The 20,089-nt window shown below is 42.8% G+C and overlaps 1 protein-coding gene across 14 annotated transcripts in view; it reads right to left on the reverse strand.

Annotated features, from left to right (window-relative positions):
* Girdin (protein girdin) overlaps positions 1-20,089 on the reverse strand; it is a 328,484-nt gene that overhangs the window by 137,366 nt on the left and 171,029 nt on the right. The window contains exon 1 of one of the 14 annotated variants that reach the window (XM_076172487.1): positions 12,713-12,763. The exons of the other annotated variants lie outside the window; for them this stretch is intronic. Coding sequence (XP_076028602.1) covers positions 12,713-12,735 — 23 coding nt within the window. The 5' untranslated portion in view covers positions 12,736-12,763. Of the gene's footprint in view, positions 1-12,712; positions 12,764-20,089 lie in introns of those variants that run through there. 14 annotated transcript variants of the gene reach the window in all.

The raw sequence follows: 20,089 nt of genomic DNA on the forward strand, positions 1-20,089 counted from the left end.
GTGATTACGTTCGACGACTTACTTTACTGAAGGGCGCACCACGAACTGAAGGGTGTTGACCCAAAGGTGGGAAAAACTGGATCATCTCCAGTGTCCAACTTCCTTCTTAGTCATCACCTCTTCACTTCAATGTCTCTTTCAATTCCCTCAGCTTTTCTTCAACCTTTTTTCTTATTCCCTTTTACAGAAGGAACCCCTCAGCGTTCTCCACCTTCCTCAAAACAAACAAAACATTTCCGTTGTAGCTAAAAAGATGCTGACGACTACCTGCGGGATCACGTGCAGGCTTTGTCCTCCTCCCGATGCGTCACCACCAGCATAATCACTTCCCAAACCTAAAGAGCACCCGACATGACGTCATCCGCGGAGCCCTGGCAACAGACTAAAGGGGACGTCAAAGCCACTGCCACGGCAAGCAATCGCAAGCGTCTCCCCCACCCCCCAGCAGAGTGCGTGACTTTCCCTAGCATCTAGCGTACGGAACAAACTCCAACACTCCAGCCCGTCACACTCCACCACCCTCCCTTCCTGCGCATCCACGGCTATTCTCTTTGTCTTGGAGTTCCAAGTGCCTTGGCTTGCCTGCCTGAGTGCGTGTCGCCGTTCAAACACAAGCATTCATTGCTGTGGAGCGTGATGATAGCTTGGATGGTTGGAGCCTGATCGGTGCGTTTTTATAGTAACCATAAAAAAAAACCTTTACTGTAAAAGAGAACCAATTATAAACCTAAATTCAGCAAACCATAAGGTCAACAACTTCGTTTAGCTGTTCGTGTGAGCGTGTTTGTATGCGCCATGCGGACCCCAGTCTATAAGCTGACTTAGCGGGGGCGGGTGGGTGGCGCAGGCTATATAAGGCAAAGGAGTAAACAATGGCGGGAACACGGTTACTCCGTTATGAGAAGGTCTGACTGGATTATGTCAAGACTATACGCAATGCAGTGGAAACTTTCCGGAGCATACAGGGGATTAGGAGCACGAGAGAGGATGGGAGAGGTGAGTGTTACGTGTACAGTATATTAAATATATATTAATAATTTCCTCGTGCAATGACTAACCACCATCCGGCACCTGGACACCCTTTGTCTTCATTTTGTGTCATCGATGCTACAACCCAATCTTGCACGCTATTGTGCTTTTCTGGAGAGTGCGGTTTCTGATTATGAAGCCGGTATGCAGGTTATTGGCAATTGTGCCTTTCATTGTACTAAGAACACTTGTATAGGCGGTAGAGATGACCGGGGAGTAACGTGGTTGAGGAGTGAGGCTATTGAGGAGGGACAGAAGGGATTGAGGAGTGAGGAAGCAAAGGTGATGGGTTCTGGAATGGAAGTACACAGTAGGTTAAGCACGCGTGTGTATTTGCTGTGTGTTTTTGGTGTATGTACGTGTGTGTGTATGTGTGTGCGTGCACGCATTACCTTTCTTCTAACAAGATAAACTTTTCTCAACTTTGTACGTTCTGTTTGATTGGCTGGGGACCATTCTAGTTCACTATTCTTTGTATTCTCTCGATTTTGTGACCTCTGAGTAGGACCCACAATAATGCACTCCAATATATGGCGTATCAGGTGTGCGTGTGTATGCGTGGGAGCGCGTGTGTGTGGATTAATGACAAAAAAACTGGGAGTAGGGGAAAGGCAAAAGAGGAAGAATAAGGAGATAAAAGAAAACGAAGAGGTGTAGCGATGACGTAGTGCACGGAGACTGAGGAGGCGAGACGGGCCGGGGACGCGGATCCGTGAAGCCACGGGGAGACATTACCTCGAAGCCTCTGCACCCAACATAATGAACCCGAGGCAAGATAGGAGATCCCCCCCCCAACGACCAGGTCGAGGTTGCAGGTGTCTTTCGGTGGGGGGGAAAAACTCCGCGGTGACGCCGGCGACTGTAGGTTGCAAGGGCGGAGAGGAACCGGCAATGTAGGTAAGAGAAAGTGGGGGGTTTAGGATGCAAGTGCTGAGGGATGCACGTGTGCGGTGGAGTAGGTTGCACGTTTCTGGTGTGTAGGTTGCTTGTGGACCCCAACGGTGAGAGACGGGTGTATATCTGGGTGAAAGAAATATACAGAGGTCCAGTCTGGTGTTTCTGGTGAGTCCGACCCCCCACCGTCCCCAAAAGCTCTTTTGTTGACAAGCTCCTCCATTGCAATCCTTTGTAGTGAAGTCGTTTAATTCTAGTACGAGCTCACCGAGGACTCAAAAACTGGGGTACCGGAACAGGAGTCTAGAATAAAGCAGAGGAGTACAGGAGTCTACAATGGAGGGCACAGTGGAGTCCAAACGGAAACAGTTGAGACCGGTATAAAAAACACTGGAGTCCCCGACTACAGGTATAGGAGAGAGGAGTGGATTACATTGCTAAATGTAGAACTCCAAGAAGTGGTCACCGTAGAGTCTGGAAAAACAGTGTGTGTGTGTGTGTGTGTGTGTGTGTGAGAGAGAGAGAGAGAGAGAGAGGGGGGGGGAATTATTGCAAGCGGAACCATGACAGGTCTGGTAAAGAGGAAGTCAAACGAAGTTCTGTAGGAGTCCTGCAGATCCCAAGAAGTATCATGAAGTCTTCAATGAAAGTCACATGTAGAAGTGTTTGCAGTAACTTCACCTGTTTCTAGATGGCGCCCTAGTAGCTCCCTTATTACGTCGTAAACGTGCAAGGTAATTCGTACCGAAAAAGAGAGAGAGAGACACGACACCAGCATCATGTAACGCTGTCATCTCTTACCACGTACAATATAATCTCCCAAGCTGACAGTGGACTTTGGAATCCAGGTATGAACCGACGGTACAGTGGATGACACAATTCCTTACCCATCTCGGTTACGACGACCTTCCATTACTTGTTGCACGAGTAAAAACAAAACATTAATCATATCAACAGTGGTAGATTTTTTCGGAAATACGTGTCATATGAGACACAATGTGCTATGGAGTGCGACAAAGAAGTACGGTTAATTGCGGAGTGACTGTGGAGGAATGTGGAGTGGGAGACACAAAGGAGGCTATGGAAGGTGGAAGGTAACGTATGGTTCAGTCGTGTATACACGCATATGCATACACGTCTCCGTGTGTGCGTGCGTATGTGTTGCCGTAATAGTATTTACTCAATTGTACTACTCATGGATTAGTTTCTATTATTCTACATATAATACTTAGTTTTACATACTTTTATGGATTCAAGTTGGGTTATCGAGTCTGTGTGTGTGTGTTTACCTAATTGTGGTGTATTGGGAAACAGCAACGATCGATTAGACAAGTCTCCTACTCCAAATTACCATACAATTCTTGTTCATTTATGGTTTAAATTTAGTTTATATCCTCAATATCCAATTATTATATTTAGATCTGAACTCAAATATTGCCCCAGCTTGGACTATATCACCTTCTGGAGTATTCCGAGTATTTCTTCTCCTATACGGAAAAAAAAATACATTTCTTCACATCCTTAAGTGCGCGTGCGTGCTTGATGATGCAGAAGCGAGCGCGTGGGCGTCTTAGACTAAATCAGAGCAGAGAAGAGGAGAAACTGAACCGAAAGCTCCAATAAGAAAGTAAGGAAGGGGGAGGGGGAGCCAGGGCAGCTTGGGGACGGGGAGTTGGGGGGGAGGGAATTGGGGGACGGGGAGTTGGGGGGAGGGAGAGTGGGAGAGCAAGGGGGGAGGACACTGGACGGAAGCTACGGAAGTAGGATGGAGGTGAAACGGGTGTTGGGATGGAGGTAAGGAAGTGTGGAAGGCTGGTGGGAGGGAGGGAGGGAGGGAGGGAGGGAGGAGGGGGGACAGGAGGTGAGGTGAGGTCAAGTACGTGGGTATGCGTGCGCGTACTCCCCTTGTTTGTTTCCTACAGGACCAATGTCCTGTGTGTGTGTGTGTGTGTGTATGTGTGATTCACCATGGTCTTTGGATCACATGTTGGACTCGTGATCGACAGTTATTACCCTCCCGGAAGAGAGTTCAGAGCTCATATATGACCGATCTATGGATAATGCTGTGACCTTACACACACACACACACACACACAACTCCATGCCCACGAGTTGGAGTAACGACTCATAGCGCAGCGATACTGAAATTATTTCAGCCCGGGGGGGGGGGGAATTGAACCCGAACCGCCGTAGTGGCAGCCGGGAACTCTAACCACTGCGCCACGAGGTGTGTGTGTGTGTGTGCGCGCGCGTGCGCGGCAAAGTCCTTCAGACCTCAACTGAAGAAGGTAAATACCCAAGTGATTGTGCGTGATTCACCTATTTGGATCACGTGATGGACTCATGATCGACAGCTCTTACCCTCCCAAATAAGATGTAGAAGCTCATGACCTGATCAACGGGGTAATACAGTGTGACCTTTTATATACACACACTACACCCATCCCCTTGCTCACGCGGGATAGAAATGACTTGCAGTATTAGTGAAAGCTTTTTCATGACGCGAGTGCGGTGCGAAATTTGTACCGCAGCATGGGACCACGAGATGCGAACCACTACACCAGCAAGTCGTGTGCACGAACGCACAAGTGTTTGTGAATTAGTCGATTGATTTATGTACGCGTGAAGTATTCAAGTACTCAGGAATTCAAGTACTCATGATTCAAGTATGCAGGGTGAACACACAAGTGACCATCTGTGTGTGTGTGTGATTCACCATTGTCTTGGATCACGTGTTGGTCTCGTGATCGACAGCTACCCTTTCGGAAGAGCTCAGAGCTCATACGACCGATCTATGGGTAATGATGTGACCTTACACGCACACACACCCCGAACTCCCCGCCCTCGAGAGTTGGAGTAACGACTCGCAGCGCAGCGACACTGAAATTATTTCAGCCCTGGGCGGGATTCGAACTCGGACCGCTGTAGCAGCGGTTGCGAACGTTACCACTGCGCCATTGAGTCGCGTGTGTGTGATTCACCATGGTCTTGGATCACGTGTTGGACTCATGATCGACAGCTTTTACCCTCCCGGAAGAAAGCTCAGAGCTCATATATGACCGACCTATGGATAATGCCATGACCTTACACGCACACACACCCCGAACTCCCCGCCCACGAAAGTTGGAGTAACGACTCACAGCACAGCGATACTGAAATTATTTCAGCCCTGGGCGGGATTCGAACTCATACCGCCGTAGCGGCGGCCGCGAATGCTACCACTGCGCCATTGAGTCGTGTGTGTGTGTGCGCGCGCGCTCACGTGTGTTAGATTGTGCACGTGACCAAAGTGGAGAGGCTAACGGGAGGGAGCGATCGAGGGGGTGGAGGTGGAAGAGAAGGCGTGTGGAGGTGGTGGAAGCTCAGAACTACACAGGAAATTCTCAGCAAGAGGTGTTGACGGAAACCGTGAGGTTATGGGGGAGAATTAGGAGTGAGGTGAACGTCGTGGAATTGGGTAGACAGGAGTGGGAGTGTGGGGTAGAGTTGGTGACTGGGGACACTGGAACTGGGAGTAGACAAGAGTGCGTGGGTGACTATACAAATACAAGTATGGGTGACGAATTTGTGTGGGGGGAATGGGAGTGAATGTGAGGGAGTAGGTGACTGGTAATGGATCAGGGAGTTCTGGGTGAGTAGGAGTGAGTGTGAGTAGTGAAGATAAGCTGATGGAAGCCACGTGCAAGTGGGAGTAGTGTGGGAGGAGAGGGACGAAAACCGAAGAGATTGTAGGAGTCTGCATTGGGAGCGACTCCCAGAAGTGGCTGTAATTAGGTGGGAGTAGTGAGGACAAGTTGGAGTAATGTGGGAGTACTGTGGGAGTGGAAGAGTAAATGGGAGGAGAGGGACATACGACAGGTTCAAATCAAATGTCAGTGAAGGAGTTCCAATCATTCTTTAACTCGCTGACGTCTTTAGACAGTTTTTATTCAAGATAAACCAGATGATTTCATACAGGCAAGGACTTCGCCTTCAAGTGTGTGTGTGGGGTTCCCGATCGACAAAGACTTTATTCAAACCCTCGGCGATATTACACTGTATGGTATTATCCAGAATAAAGCCTAAAAATAACATCTCAAGAGTTGAAAAGTACGGGAACTAAGCTGCCGTCGTCGTCTGCAAATGTTTGTGCGGGTTTGCGTGCACACCACCACCCGGGCTGAATCAAGCGAAAACCGTTACAATCAAATGTCAGGGAAAGGTGAGTGAGTGTGTGTAAGGGAAGGGGGGGTAGGGAGAGTCGGAGGGGACAGTCAGAAGTGTGCCAGAAGTGTAAGGAGTTGTGGCAGGCGAAAGTGTCAGAACTACCACATGGAGTCGATGTGTCAAACAGGTTAGTAGTGTCGGACGGGGTATGCGTGTCAGAAAAGAAACGTGCCACATGTGAAGGGGTGTGTCAAAAATGCCAATGAATATGTAGTGTAGATATGAGTACTTGATATCAAAACAGAGCTGTGTGTCATGCAGAATAGTGCCAGATATCAAGTGCCGAAAGGGTGGGGTTTGGATGTGTCAGAAGAGGGGGTGGGGGTGTCAGAAGGAGTAGCAGTATTTGATCTGGTGTGTCAGAAGTTCGGTGTGTCACATGTGTCAAGAGAATGGGGGAGAGATGCGGGGGAGTGTATGGTGAGTGTCAGAATAGGTTGGGTGGAGTTTTAACGGCAGGAGTGTCAGAAAAGGGGAAAGAGCAGGACGAAGACAAATCCAACTGGGAGTAGTACCGGACTGGGGCGAAGTATCCAGAGACGGAAGGTAGCAACGGAAGTCGATATAAAGTGGGAATTAATTATCAATGGGGGGACTGGAGAAGGGGTGGGGAAGGAAGAAAGGATTAGGGTGGGTAAGGTGGGGGAGCGGATGACAGGTGGTAAGCGTTAAAGGGAGAGAAACAAAAACATAAAAGAAAAAAAAAAGAAGGGTGAATTGAGTGGGGGTGAGGACGTTGTATCGGGGTCGAAGTAGAGACGACATTTGTAAACGACATAGGGATGGACTGCTACTGATCTCTCAGTACAAGTGAGGCTTGCTGACGGTACCATAGGACCTATCGACATCCCTTGCCTGCGGCAATTTCATGGACTACTCCCTGCGGCTGCGGTGGCGGGAGCAGGGGCTGCGGCGGTAGATGCCTCACTTCCATTGTTGCCGGAAGGTCAGAGCCCCGGTATAGTGAACACGGACGTAAATGTGGCGAACAACAATTTCCCTAAGTTCAACAGCAATGATTCACTACTTTTATGAAAAATCGACGCCAATGTGGATTTGTGGCTTGAGTTCATAGCGACAGTTATAGTATCTGCAACCGGTAAGATCCTACTGTGGGTCTGAATGCGAGATTGACCGCCGGTTGACGAATATTCCCGCCAAGAAACGAAACCCCGTTTCAACGAACTTCACCTGCGGCTGGGCTTAGCGTCTGGACAGTAGGGGCTACCGCGTTGGTCGGGCCCAGAACCACAGTCCACGTGATCCTTTGACGACAGTACGGCATCATCGTCAGATATCATTCTGGTTAGAGCTACGAGATTTTATTCACATTAGTTTCTTCTCGTGTAGCTTCATCGATCGTGATTCTGTAGCCCCCACGAACTGAATCAGTTTAAATTGACCAGAATAGAATGAACGTGACACCACAATGGATTTGTCGCCCACTTACAACACAATGACGCAGAGGAGAGGGGAAGGAAAGGAAATGGATTCAAAGGAAAGAGCTGAAGAGGGAAAGGGGGAGGGATGGTATGGGAGGGGGAGGGGGGTCAGGAGAGGTAGGGATGGTATGGGAGGGGGAAGGGAAAAAGTGTGATATACTGGTATTTAATAAGATAATGCCATTTGTCTCTTGTTGACATTGTGTAGTAATAAGGGGTCTTTAATAGGATTAGATTCTGTACTGTGAAGACTATTATATCATCGACTGGTTGTTGTGATTTGTTTTTCGGCGAAGCCAAAGTAGGCTTCCACTCTGATTAAGAATTGAGCTGATTACCTATAGCCTTTTATTATTAAAGGGGTTGGGGTGAGATGGAAAAAGCGTCTGGGAAGATGGGCATTTCTCAGTAATGAATACAAGAATTTCTCAATAATAACCAGCGCTTCTATCGTTGGGGACAACATCGCCACGAAGAGATTGGAGGGTTGCAGAAAGGAATAGTAAAACTGGTTTTTATTTATCTATTTGAGTGCAAGTTAGTTTCTTAACCATAAAATATTGTGCGACTCTGGTCCCTGAAGAAAAAAAGTATAAAATATGCTCCCATTTAAAACTGGGAAGGTAGAAAGAGAATTAAAAACAAGAGGGAAGTTAGTCTCTTAACCATAAAATAATGTGTGACTGGTTCATGAAAAAATGGAAAAATATAAAACACGCTCGCATTCAAAACTGGGAAGATAGAAAGGGAATGAAAAACGAGAGGGAAGGGATGGGAAGAGAACGGAAAAGAAGAGAAAGGGAGGGAAAGATGAGGAAACAGGTGGAAAGGGAAGAGAAGAGGAAATGTAATTGAAGGAACGGATAAGACAAAGAAACGTGGTCAGCGTTAACAACAACAACGACGACGACGACGACCAACAATGGTTCTCAAGAAACAAGACAGGAAGAGCAGGTGCAGCGTCGAGCGAAGGAAAAAACAAGTGGATGAAAATGGATTAACGAGAGGAAATGGAGGACACGAGAAGTGAGAATGGTGAAGTGGAGGAAGAGAAAGTGGAAGACCACGAGAAAGTGGAGGAGGAAGAGGAGGATTTCCGTGGGATAAGGGATAAGAGAACAAGTGCCATGTTAACAAGGACGCAGATGAATAGAGACGACAAAAGAGAAAGAACAGGAAAAAACAAAGAACTAGTATTGCGTCGGTGATATCCTGAGCTTCTACACTTAAGGTGGAATCGTCTAAGAGGTGGTCAGTCTCTCGAGGGATGAAAATAGGAAGAGAGAACAGTGGAAGTTGAAGAACATAAGAATGAAGGAGACTGCAAGAGACCATAAGGCCTACACTAGGCAGCTCTGTATCCATCACCACCTGTCATCCCCATCCATAAAGTTGTCTAATCGTTTCTTAAAACAACTGAATGTGATGGGTATTCATCTTTGAGTGGAGAGCAGTGAGTGGAAGGGGAGACAGAGGGTGAGGGAGAATGTAAGAAACAGAAAAATCGAGAGAGATAAAGTGTGTGTGTGTGTGTGTGTGTGTGTGTGTGTGTGTGTGTGAGAGAGAGAGAGATAGAGATAGGGAGTTTTGTTGAAAATGAGAGACAAAGGAGAGCTTTGTCGCCTTGTTGAGGAAATTGATCAAGACTTGCTCTGATTGATTGCCTGATTGATTACTTGAGTGATTGACTCTAATACCTCTCAGTGTAGGGTGCCCTATGTATTGAAAAGGTTCGTCGATGTTGAAAATTAAAAAAAAGTAAATAAACTGAAATATGAAATAAATTAAAGATTAAAAAAGATAAATAAAATATTTAGAATTAATAACAAATAATATCAGAATAACAATAATAAGATTGACAATAACAATAATGACCTAATTTGTACGCCACCAACTACGCTAATTATGTCGTCGATGACTTTGTCTCCTTTCCTCGGCTTTCGAAAGAACACGAAACAACTTTCAATTGCCTCGACTGCCTCTTCTGGGTCTTAATGATATTTTCGAGTGAAATAATGATCGACTGCAAAACGAAATTCCGACACTCACACAGCTATTGTTTATTTACTATTATTATTATTATCATTATTATTTTATCATTACTATTATTATTATTATTTTATCATTATTATTATTATTATTATCATTATTATTATTATTATTATTATTATTAGTGTTATACGACCTTATGCGTCATACCATTTGTCTACCTGATTATTCATCGAATCATATAATTATTTAGTTATTCATTTCTATATTTGTGTTTTCCTATTTACTTGCTTGTTTATATATTTATTACTATTTATTATTATCATTATTATTGATATTTATTAATTTATTTTCATTTTTATTTCGGATAAATTATTATTGGTATTTATTCGTTTATTTGTATTTTCATTTCGAGAGAAAACATGAAAGGTAAAAATTAATACAAAATAAAAAAATATAGAAACTACACTTGTGGTCTTATTTTCTAACAAATATTTTTAGTCTTAAAACAAAGACATTCCTTTCTCTCTCTCTCTCTCTCTCTCTCTCTCTCTCTCTCTGCGCTATGTCTTTCTACGATTCGAAAAGAATTCCATTATTTGCTACGAAACTCCTCCGAAATCATGTTAGAATGGAACTGTTTCTGCTATCCAGGATTTTCTAGATTCCACAACTTTTTCGTAACAAATATTGGGGAAGTTCCCGAAACGGTTCCTAATTCTAGAAGTTCCTAAAATACCGTGGATTAGGTATATCCTTCCCTCATTCCAACATTTCTCTCTTAAAAGGGGCACAAGACAAAGACGCAGTTCAATAAAATCGGCTGACAATAACCATACATAAATACTACAAATACTATATAATACAAATACTTATTAAAAAAAAAATAATAATAACACGAATACTAACAAATACAAATAATTAGAAGTAGAAATTGTTATGGAAAAATACTAAAAAATATTCTGTTTCATTCCAATGGATTCCATTCAATGCTGGATGGGTCGGGTGCAGTGACCAGAATCTTCAAGCAAAAATATGCTAAAGAGCAGCCGAAATTATGCTAGATTGGCAAACAAAATCTAAATCTTTTGTTCCTCTTTTCCTCTTAATACGTTCTTTTTATTTTGTTACTTTTTTGTATTTATATTTTAGATAAATTATACTAAAAAAAAAAAAAAAAAAAAAAAAAAAATCGGACCCAGGGCAGTGGGCAGGATACAGGGATGACCAGTCATCCATGAGGAGCTAAAATGAGAGTGGGGGAAGGGGGAAGGGGAAAGAGGTGGGGGATGGGAGTGGAATGTGTGGGAGTGATTACTTGCCTTTTGAGTTGACTACCTCCCTTGCAATTGGAAAAAAAATTGTATATAGATACACTATAGAAAAAGTGCTACATTTAACAAAAATTATGCTAAATCTTGTCACCTCGCTGTGAAGGTGACCTTATTTCTGCCCCACTTTTTTTTTTTTTTTTTTTTTTTTTTTTGCTTTTCTTTTCCGGCACTAAACGAGCATTCGTCGGCTCGTTCCCACAGTAACGAGTTCTTACTGTCTACGAGACCGTTCAACAGTCACGAGCGCCGTGTACCTGACAGCTCCCATATTTCACAGACCCTCGTAAGAATTAAATTTAGAGCACAAAATCAACTTAACTAATTAACTAAACTAATTAATTAAACGACTAATTAAACTAATTAACTCATCGATAAAATACCTACATCGACTTAGAACGCATAATCGACTAAACTAATTAATCAAGTAATTAAACTAATTAATTAATCAATAAAATACGTAAAAAACGCAAATATTAGTTCATAAAATACGAATATATATATCAAGATTTTTCACATATTGAGTCGACGCTTTATTCTGGTTTAATCAAGTTGACTTCAGGAAATTCCAATTCTAAATATCTTTTGAATTTATAAATACAAATAAAAAATATTCATAAATATAAATGTAATATATCGTTTATTACTATTTTCAAATATTTAAATACAACAAATGAAAAACAAATATAATTAATGTTTCATCATTATTTACAATTGAGTTCTACAATGAGCACAAACATCCAGCTTAATATCTTTCCGCGTTGGAAATCTCGTTGCATATACATGGTGTGGCATAAAACGTGAATCTTAAAAAGAATACATAAAATAGAGAAACAGAACAAATAAAAGGTTACGAATAAGAAATAGAAAAGGCGACAGAAACAAGTAAATGAAAAAGAACAAGAAAATTGAAAAAGGACAAAAAATAAATATGAAATGAAAAAATATATATACACACACACACAGAAAATAAGAAAAAATGACCCAAGAGAAAATAAATAAATAAAAAGGTAACAGAAAAAAAGAAGAAAGATGCGGACAAAAAAGAAAACAGGAACTGTAAATGGAAAAGAAACGACGCGCGCGCCTCCTCCTCCTCCTCCTCCTTCTACTCGGCCACGAGGGCAACTGTCACCGACTCCGCTCGGAAGGAACGACGACAACCCCTTCTCACCTTTGCCCTCAGTGCTCGGGACACCGGGTCAAGACCCAGTCACCAGGAACTGTTGGGTGATGGCGGAGGGGGGGGGGTGGATGAGACCGATTGGTGCCAAGTGTGAACGAAACCAACACACCACGAGGACGTCAACAAGTAAATAAGTGACGATATACTACAGATTACTCTCTCTCTCGTGTATGAGGGAGAGAGAGAGAGAAGACAGGTGAGAGTAGACAAAAGAGAAAGTTGAGAGAGAAGACAGAAAAAGGAAATTGACAGGAAAGAAAGACGGAGGTGAATGTAGACAGAAGAAAAAGTAGAGAGAAGACAGAAGATGAAATTGACAGGAGAGAGAAAGGCAGATGTAAGTGTAGACAGAAGAGAAAGTTGAGAGAAGACATGAAATTAACAGGAGAGTCAATTAGTGTCGATATACTATAGATTACTCTCGTGTATGAGGGAGAGAGAGAGAGAGAAGACAGGTAAGAGTAGACAGAAGAGAAAGTAGAGAGAGAAGACTGAAGAGAAAACTGACAAAAGAGATGAAGGATATGAGTGAGGAGAGAGACAAATGGAGAGAGGGAGATAGAGCCAGGGGAGAGAGGAGAGAGGAAAGGTAAAAAGAAAGAGAAGAGGTGATTACCACATCCAATTATACGTACCCACTTTGCAGAATACACATCATCCCTCAAGCCCCCTTCACTCAAAGCTTACCTGTAAAGAGAGCAAAAGAAAAAAACATTAAAATTTATATTTTTTGTTACTTAATGCATAACTAACCATACGTACACAAATGCACCCAATTCCACATATTAACTATCTATTTACCAAGAGCTTTTTCCCCCTTATAAGGGAGGTAGCCAAAAGTCAAAGGCACGTACCTACTCCCACCCATTTCACTCCCATCCACCACCCCTTCCCCCCCACCTCATCTTAGCTCCTTATGGATGACGGGTCATCCCTGTATCCCGCCCACTGCTCAGGGTCAAACACAATGCAGCAAGACATAGTACATCCACAGCAAGGCCGCTTCACTTAATGAACTATCTACGCCATGATAAAAATGAGGGAAAAATAATTAGCTTTGTAATTAAAATAGCGGTGGCGTCCTTTATGCATTTTATTCTGGATAAAACAGGATATTCCATTAATCTCCGTTGAATAAAATCGCCTGACGGCAACCAGAACGAGAAGAAGAGTATCACCCTGTAGGGAAGGAGCTAATGGGTACGTTCCCTTAGGTCTCCTACGTTCTCATCACGTTCCGGGAGTCCTGATTCTACATTCAGCCTTTCAATGTTGAGTGAGATCCTCTATGCATAGATTCCATATATAGTAGAACTGGTTACATAATAATGGCTGCTTGTGCGTGTGTAAGTGTGTGTCAGTATGTGTGTGCGTGCGTGTGTCAGTATGAGTGTGTGTGTGTGTGTGTGTGTGTGTGTGTGTGTGTGTGTGTGTGTGTGTGTGTGTGTGTGTGTGTGTGTGTGTGTGTGTGTGTGTGTGTGTGTGTGCGTGTTTAACTAATTGTAGTATACAGGAAAGGTGCCTCTTCCTCTTCAATTTATCATATCTAAATTCAAATTGTGTGTGTGTGTGTGTGTGTGTGTGTGTGTGTGTGCGCGTGCGCGCGTTTACCTAATTGTCCATTATACAGGAGAGGGGCAATGTTCATGAGGTCCTGTCTCTTCATTTTCAATTTAGCATATCTAAATTCAAAGTAGTTGTGTGTGTGCGTGCGTGTGTGATGTTTGTATACACACACACACACACACACACACACACATATATATATATATATATATATGTGTGTGTGTGTGTGTGTGTGTGTGTGTGTGTGTGCGCGCGTGCGTGCGTGCAGGAAGTAGGAAGAAACAACTTTGCCAACCGCGCCATCAATGAACAGAATGACATTCCAACGGAAGCACTTGAATACAATACAATTCAAAGTTCTAAATCTCACTTACATAAACAGCAAGGCATTTTTTAATACGATCTCGTTATGGGCTTAAAGGTCATGCCAGCACGCTTTATCTTTATATGTATATATGAATGCATGTATTCATGCATTATGTACGTATGCATGTGCGAGTACATAATATTGATGTGAATATAAAGAAATTGTAAGCGTGGTTTATCATTATATCTATGTATATATGTGTCAAATAATTCCGACTGTCGTCCCCGGATTCGAACCGGGTTCGTGAAATCTCACTGCCGTCACTGGTGATTCTATTCATGTATATGTGTATGTATGCAGGCATGCATATACGAGTACACAAAATCTATATAAACACAAAGAAACTTGGAATTATTTGGCAGTAAAGACATGATCCTTTAGGGAAGCGAACACTCCTTCCAGCTGAATAAAATCCTCAGAATAAAGTTTCCAAGAGCGGCAACATGTTGACGAAAATCGTTCTTGACAGTGGGGTAACCACAAGATACCAAATCGTCATTACTCCGCATCATCATCTTTCGTTATTTGTTATTACTACGGTCTCTGCTTTAGCGATTTCATTCTGAACCACTTTGCAATTTTGCTCTCTCCCTTTTTTCTCCGAGGCCAGAGCATCTCAGTGCACCAATGGGGACTCTCATCATGCAAATTACATAATCTATGATTTCCTCTAATTTCGTATCAACTTGGTTTTATTATAGAGGGGGGAGAGAGAAGAAAAAATAATCTATATACTTCCGTTGAATTTCGTGTCAAAACAACTCCCCATTCCGCAGAGAAATCAGTCTGCCTTCTGTCAGGACAGCGCTGAAGACGCCTCTCCCTCTCTCTCTCTGTATATATATATATATATATATATATATATATATATATATATATATGTATATATATGTGTGTGTGTGTGTCCTCTCTCCTTCCGTTTTTTTTCCTAGACCCGGATGGCTCGGGTCGACCTACGACAAACAAGGAAGCAAGGTCACCCATTACGTCACCTCAGCCACAATCTCGGCCTCGTTCGGCGCGCACGGGAAACTAGAGTCAGTTGGAACTGACACAGTTCTTTCCAGTGAACTGTGTCAGCTGCTTCAGCCACCGACGTCGTGCCATGTCGCGCCCTCCAACCCTGGCGAGTCGTCGACTACAGGTGTTTCCAACACAATCAGGCCAAGGCTGAGGAGTGATTACATGCGCGCGTATGTATTACCTGTGTGTGTGTGTGTGTGTGTGTGTGTGTGTGTGTGTAAATTAGTTACACAGAATTGCCAGAAATGCGTTTCATAATATCAATCATATCAATTCTTGTGTAATGCATTCAAAGGCTTGAGATAATATATTCCCAATAATAAATCAATTTCATCAACATTGGCTATGTCTGACTGGTGCACCACGTATCCTAGAGAAGCATATAGAGAATTTCTATTTGATATACAAATCACGGGAGAAATTATTCTTAACAACAAAAGTGTTAACAATACCATTACTGTTAACGAATATTAAATATACCATAAATACCTAAAAGATAAACAATTCAACCACATTTACGAATAACACAAATGTAGACCGTTTATTTATTCATTTATCTACTTATCTATTTATCATTATTTTACTCACAATTTCACAAAATATTGCTGTCCGATCTTTCTCCCTTCTCCCTGGAGAAGTTGCCCGCACACTGGAAGACAAAGCCACGATTGTGGCTCTTATAACCGAATCGTAATATTCGTGACAGAATTCACTCCCGTCAGGAAACGTAGCGTCCAATTCCAGGTCCTTCCCTCAACCCAATACAATCGCCTAACGAATACCAGAATAAAAAATAAAAGTTTCCCAATTCACTCAACAGATTCAATCAAGACCCAGGCCAAATCCTGAGTTGAATAAAAACACCTGGCGACTGGCGTAATCAATGTGTCCGTTTGTGCGTTCCAGTGGCTACTGAAGTTGGTCGAAGTCGCGTTGTTCTTCCTTAAAGGTTTTGTGTACATTCCGATCCTGCCGTTGAACTGAAGGAAGAGGAGGAGGAGGAGGAGTAGAGGGTGACGAAGAAAAATATGAAAATAAATGAGAAAACGAGGAGGAGGAGGAGGAGGGCGAGGAGAAGATGGAGACGAAGAAAATGAAAAAGAAAAAAAAACAATTAGAAAAAAGAGAAGGACTGGTTGGAGGAGAGGGAGACGAAGAGGAAAAGAAGAAAACAAAATAAAAGGAGTTAGAAGAGGAAGAGAAGGAGGAGGGGAAGGAGGAAGGGAGGCGGAGGCGCGGGAAGAGACAAAGAAGTGGAAGAAGAGAGAAGAAAAAATGAGAAGAGAAACTAAATCAAACCGCGTAATCTTAGTTTTACCCCATTTGACTACATTTCTCTATTTCAATATTCATCTCGCTGCCGCCTAGTGATTTAATTTATCTGGCGGAGAAACCTTTCCTCCAGCCCCCCCCCCCCCTGCACGTGGGGGAACAAAGAATTTGACGATAATAAACAAGATAAATAAAATAAAACAAACTGTTACCAATACCCTGTCACAGTGCGTAAACATACAAAGCAATCATGCTGGACATGTCGATTGATAAACCCGGAAAGGATTCTACTCTGGCATGACCAGATCTCGGAAATGAAACAAAAGAAAAAGAAGTGGAATAAGCTCTTTATGCTTTCAGACCAATCGTGGGAATACACACAACCCCACTTCACCCCATCCCCACACCAATGCTGTGGCGCGCTGTCTTCGACCTCGCTTTGCACTAAGTGGACCTGGGTGCTAATGTGGTGGTGATGGTGGTAGTGGTAGATATAGATGATCATGATGACGAAAACGAAGAAGCAATGACAGCCGAAATAATCTGACCAGTTAAAAATAACGATAATAAATAAATAAATAAATATATAAATAAAATCCAGGCCTCAACCATCGTTTCCAGCCCCTACCTGACTCCCCCACCCCCCACCCCCACCCCTTCGGACCCTTCCCCGTAGCAGGCTGGAGTTGAATCCCTACCACAAGACAGACAACGACCCGAGCTGTGTGATGGGTCAGGAGCTGAAGATTTTTTTTTTTTTTTTCATGAACATCGACATCGGGGTTTACCCTTTCAGTACAACGGGTAATTGTATAACCATGCTGGGGATGAAGCCTCACAATTTCATTATGGGACTATGAGAGAGAGAGAGCCTGGCGTTCCCTGCATTCATGAAAATAAAAAACACAATAATGAAGGAATTTCAAGACTTATGCATAGGTTGTGTTGGTGTCAGTGGTGATAAAGGTGGTGATTGTAACGATAATGGTGGTGGTGATAACGGTGGTGCTACTGGTGGCGTTAATGTTGGTGGTGATAATAGTATTGGTGGTGATAATAGTATGGTGGTGATAGTGGTAATGGTTGTGATAGAGATGAAGGTGGTGATATCGACAATGGTGATAGTGATGGTGGTGATAATAGTATTGGTGGTGATAGTGGTGATGGTTGTGATATCGATACGGTGATAGTGGTGATAGCGTTGTTGTTGGTGATAGTGATAGTGGTAGTGGTAAATGTGGAGGCGACGGTGCAAGTGGTGGCGGTGCCCGGGGGAACGTGGTGACGATTCGGAGATTCATTTCGAATGTCGTCATGTCCGTGTCTTGGTGGAATCACACAAACATGGGCTGACGTTGAAGGCGCGCTCTCTCTCTCTCTCTCTCTCTCTCTCTCTCTCTCTCTCTCTCTCTCACACACACACACACACACACACACACGCACACACATGCACGCACACTTCGAACAAACTGGACGAAACAATAGCGTGTACAAAAACCATACACGAATTCAAGACCAAACTAGACACTGCGAGATACAAAGGCGGGACACTACTAGCGTAGCTCCCCTTCCCGTAAGATACAACTAACTGTAGGTAAATACACACACACACACATTCTCTGGAAGTATCTTCATAGGCATAGGTTACATGTTTTCACTCTACATAAACTACTGGAAAACAATAATACCAAATCAATGTGCAAATAAATAAACAAACAATGCCTTCGAAAGATTTAACATGCTAAAGGTAAAATAATTTTCCTAACCTAACGACCAGTTTCGTCTTTCTAATTTCCATTTGCATCGCTCCAGTTCCATTACCAACAGTTCCCGGTGACTGCCACTTTTCCAGGCTTGCCCCCAACTTCACTATTTTCATTCTCCTTGTGGTGGGTTGTTTTCGATCTTGTTTCACACGGCACTGCCCCAGGTTCGATTCCCAAAAGGTGGTGATGCGAACACAAAGACAGAGGGGACGATGTACGCATCTTGGGACAAATATCCATGCTTGACGCCAGGTGATTTTATTCAAAGAGGTCTATAATGCCTTCCTTCCTTGCCGGGTGGCACGTTTCCCTCTGGTGCTATGCGATTTTATTCAGCTGTGGATGATCCAGTTCGAATTCTGAACCGCGTAGAGGTTTTTGAACTGTAATGCCCGTAGTCCCTCAGGGTTCAGTATTCGTTCGACCTTTCACCTTTTTGTGTGTGTGTGTGTGTGATGCCAGCACCTCATTTCGTAAAACACTCAAATATATTTTAAAAACTGTATTAGTTTTATTATTTTATTCTAATAAATTATTAAAACAATACACGTTTTACCAGTAGATTAAATATTTACCATATATTTTTAACGTGTTATTTTAGTTTTTTCCATGAAGAATTTGAGAAGGCAAAGAAAAAAGTGGAAGAACAATAATGAGAACAAACAGCAACAAAAAAGAAACAAAAAGAGCAAGAACAAGAAGAACCAACAACAAGAAAGTGAAAGAACAAGAATGAGAACAAACAAACTAAAAAAGAGAACAAGAAAAAGAAGAGGAACAAGACCAAGCAAGAACAAAGTGGAAGAACAAAAAGAACAAGAAGAAACCTTAGAGAGCCCACGTGATAGAGAGGAGGAAGGGGGGGGAGAGAGAATGAACAAGAAAAAGAAGAACATACCAACAACAAACAGAAATGGGAGAACAAGAACAATAAGAAAAAATCAAAGAAGAAACCTTAAGGCCTACGTGATGGAGAGGATAAGAGGAACGAGAAGACCAAACATCAACAACAAACATAAATGGGAGAAGAACAAGAACAAGAAGAACAATGAAATAAAAGAAGAAACCTTAAGAGAGCCTACGTGATAGGACGGGAGAAAGGACGGACGGGGTAGCACAAAACCCGATTCCCGATGACATGCAATCGAGGGTTGGATCCAATTACAACTACCATTCATCCACCAAGGTTATCCAACGAACCTGGTAAGTCTTGGTATCAGCCCCAAAGGTAACCAGAGACGTACCGCGGGAGTACCACAGATGAATGAAATGGCCTGGTGGCACCAAGAATATTAAACAAGATAACCTCCAGTAAGGAAGTGGATCAGTTACTGAAACAGTGGCACAGCCCACAAGAAAAAAAGAAAAAAAAAATGAATCAATAAAAAATAATAATAACAATAATAATAATAATAATACATCGCGACAACCAGAATCAAGACCGTATGGTATGGAATGGGTTAAAAGTATACCACAGACAGCCAAGTCTGATTCAAATGACCATATACATCAGAACTATAAAGATTTCAGGAGAAAAGAAACTTGAAGACAGTGAGCACTTTCGTATATTACACCCTCAGACGGATTACATAAATTCATGGGTGTGAGAAAGCCTATGGATAGAACCAAGAAGGAACCCGTCTCACACCTTTATATTTGTAATACGTCTGATGTAATTATACGAAAGTATTTTCTTTTTTCAGGTTTCTTCTGTCCTATGGTAATTTCGCATGTTTTGTTTCACGGTCATGTTGAAAGCCATAGAGAAATTCGTTAACTAAAAACAAACCCTTTACTACTTGCTTTCCCGATATTAGAAGATGCATTATTATCTCCGCATATACCGAGCAAGTGAGTGTAATCAATGCATCCTTGGCCGTGAGTCACATTAAAGAAGATATAAAATTAACACCTCGGCCAAGACAATCCACAAGAGGCACGAGCAATGTTGCCACTTACGCGATCAATAATTTTCTCGCAATAGTCCACATTTCGCAATATTGCTAATGGCGTAGGAT

The sequence above is a fragment of the Oratosquilla oratoria genome, chromosome 33 (genome assembly GCF_046742065.1).
Source record: "Oratosquilla oratoria isolate Oo_2021 chromosome 33, ASM4674206v1, whole genome shotgun sequence".
Classification (NCBI taxonomy): Eukaryota; Metazoa; Arthropoda; class Malacostraca; order Stomatopoda; family Squillidae; genus Oratosquilla; species Oratosquilla oratoria.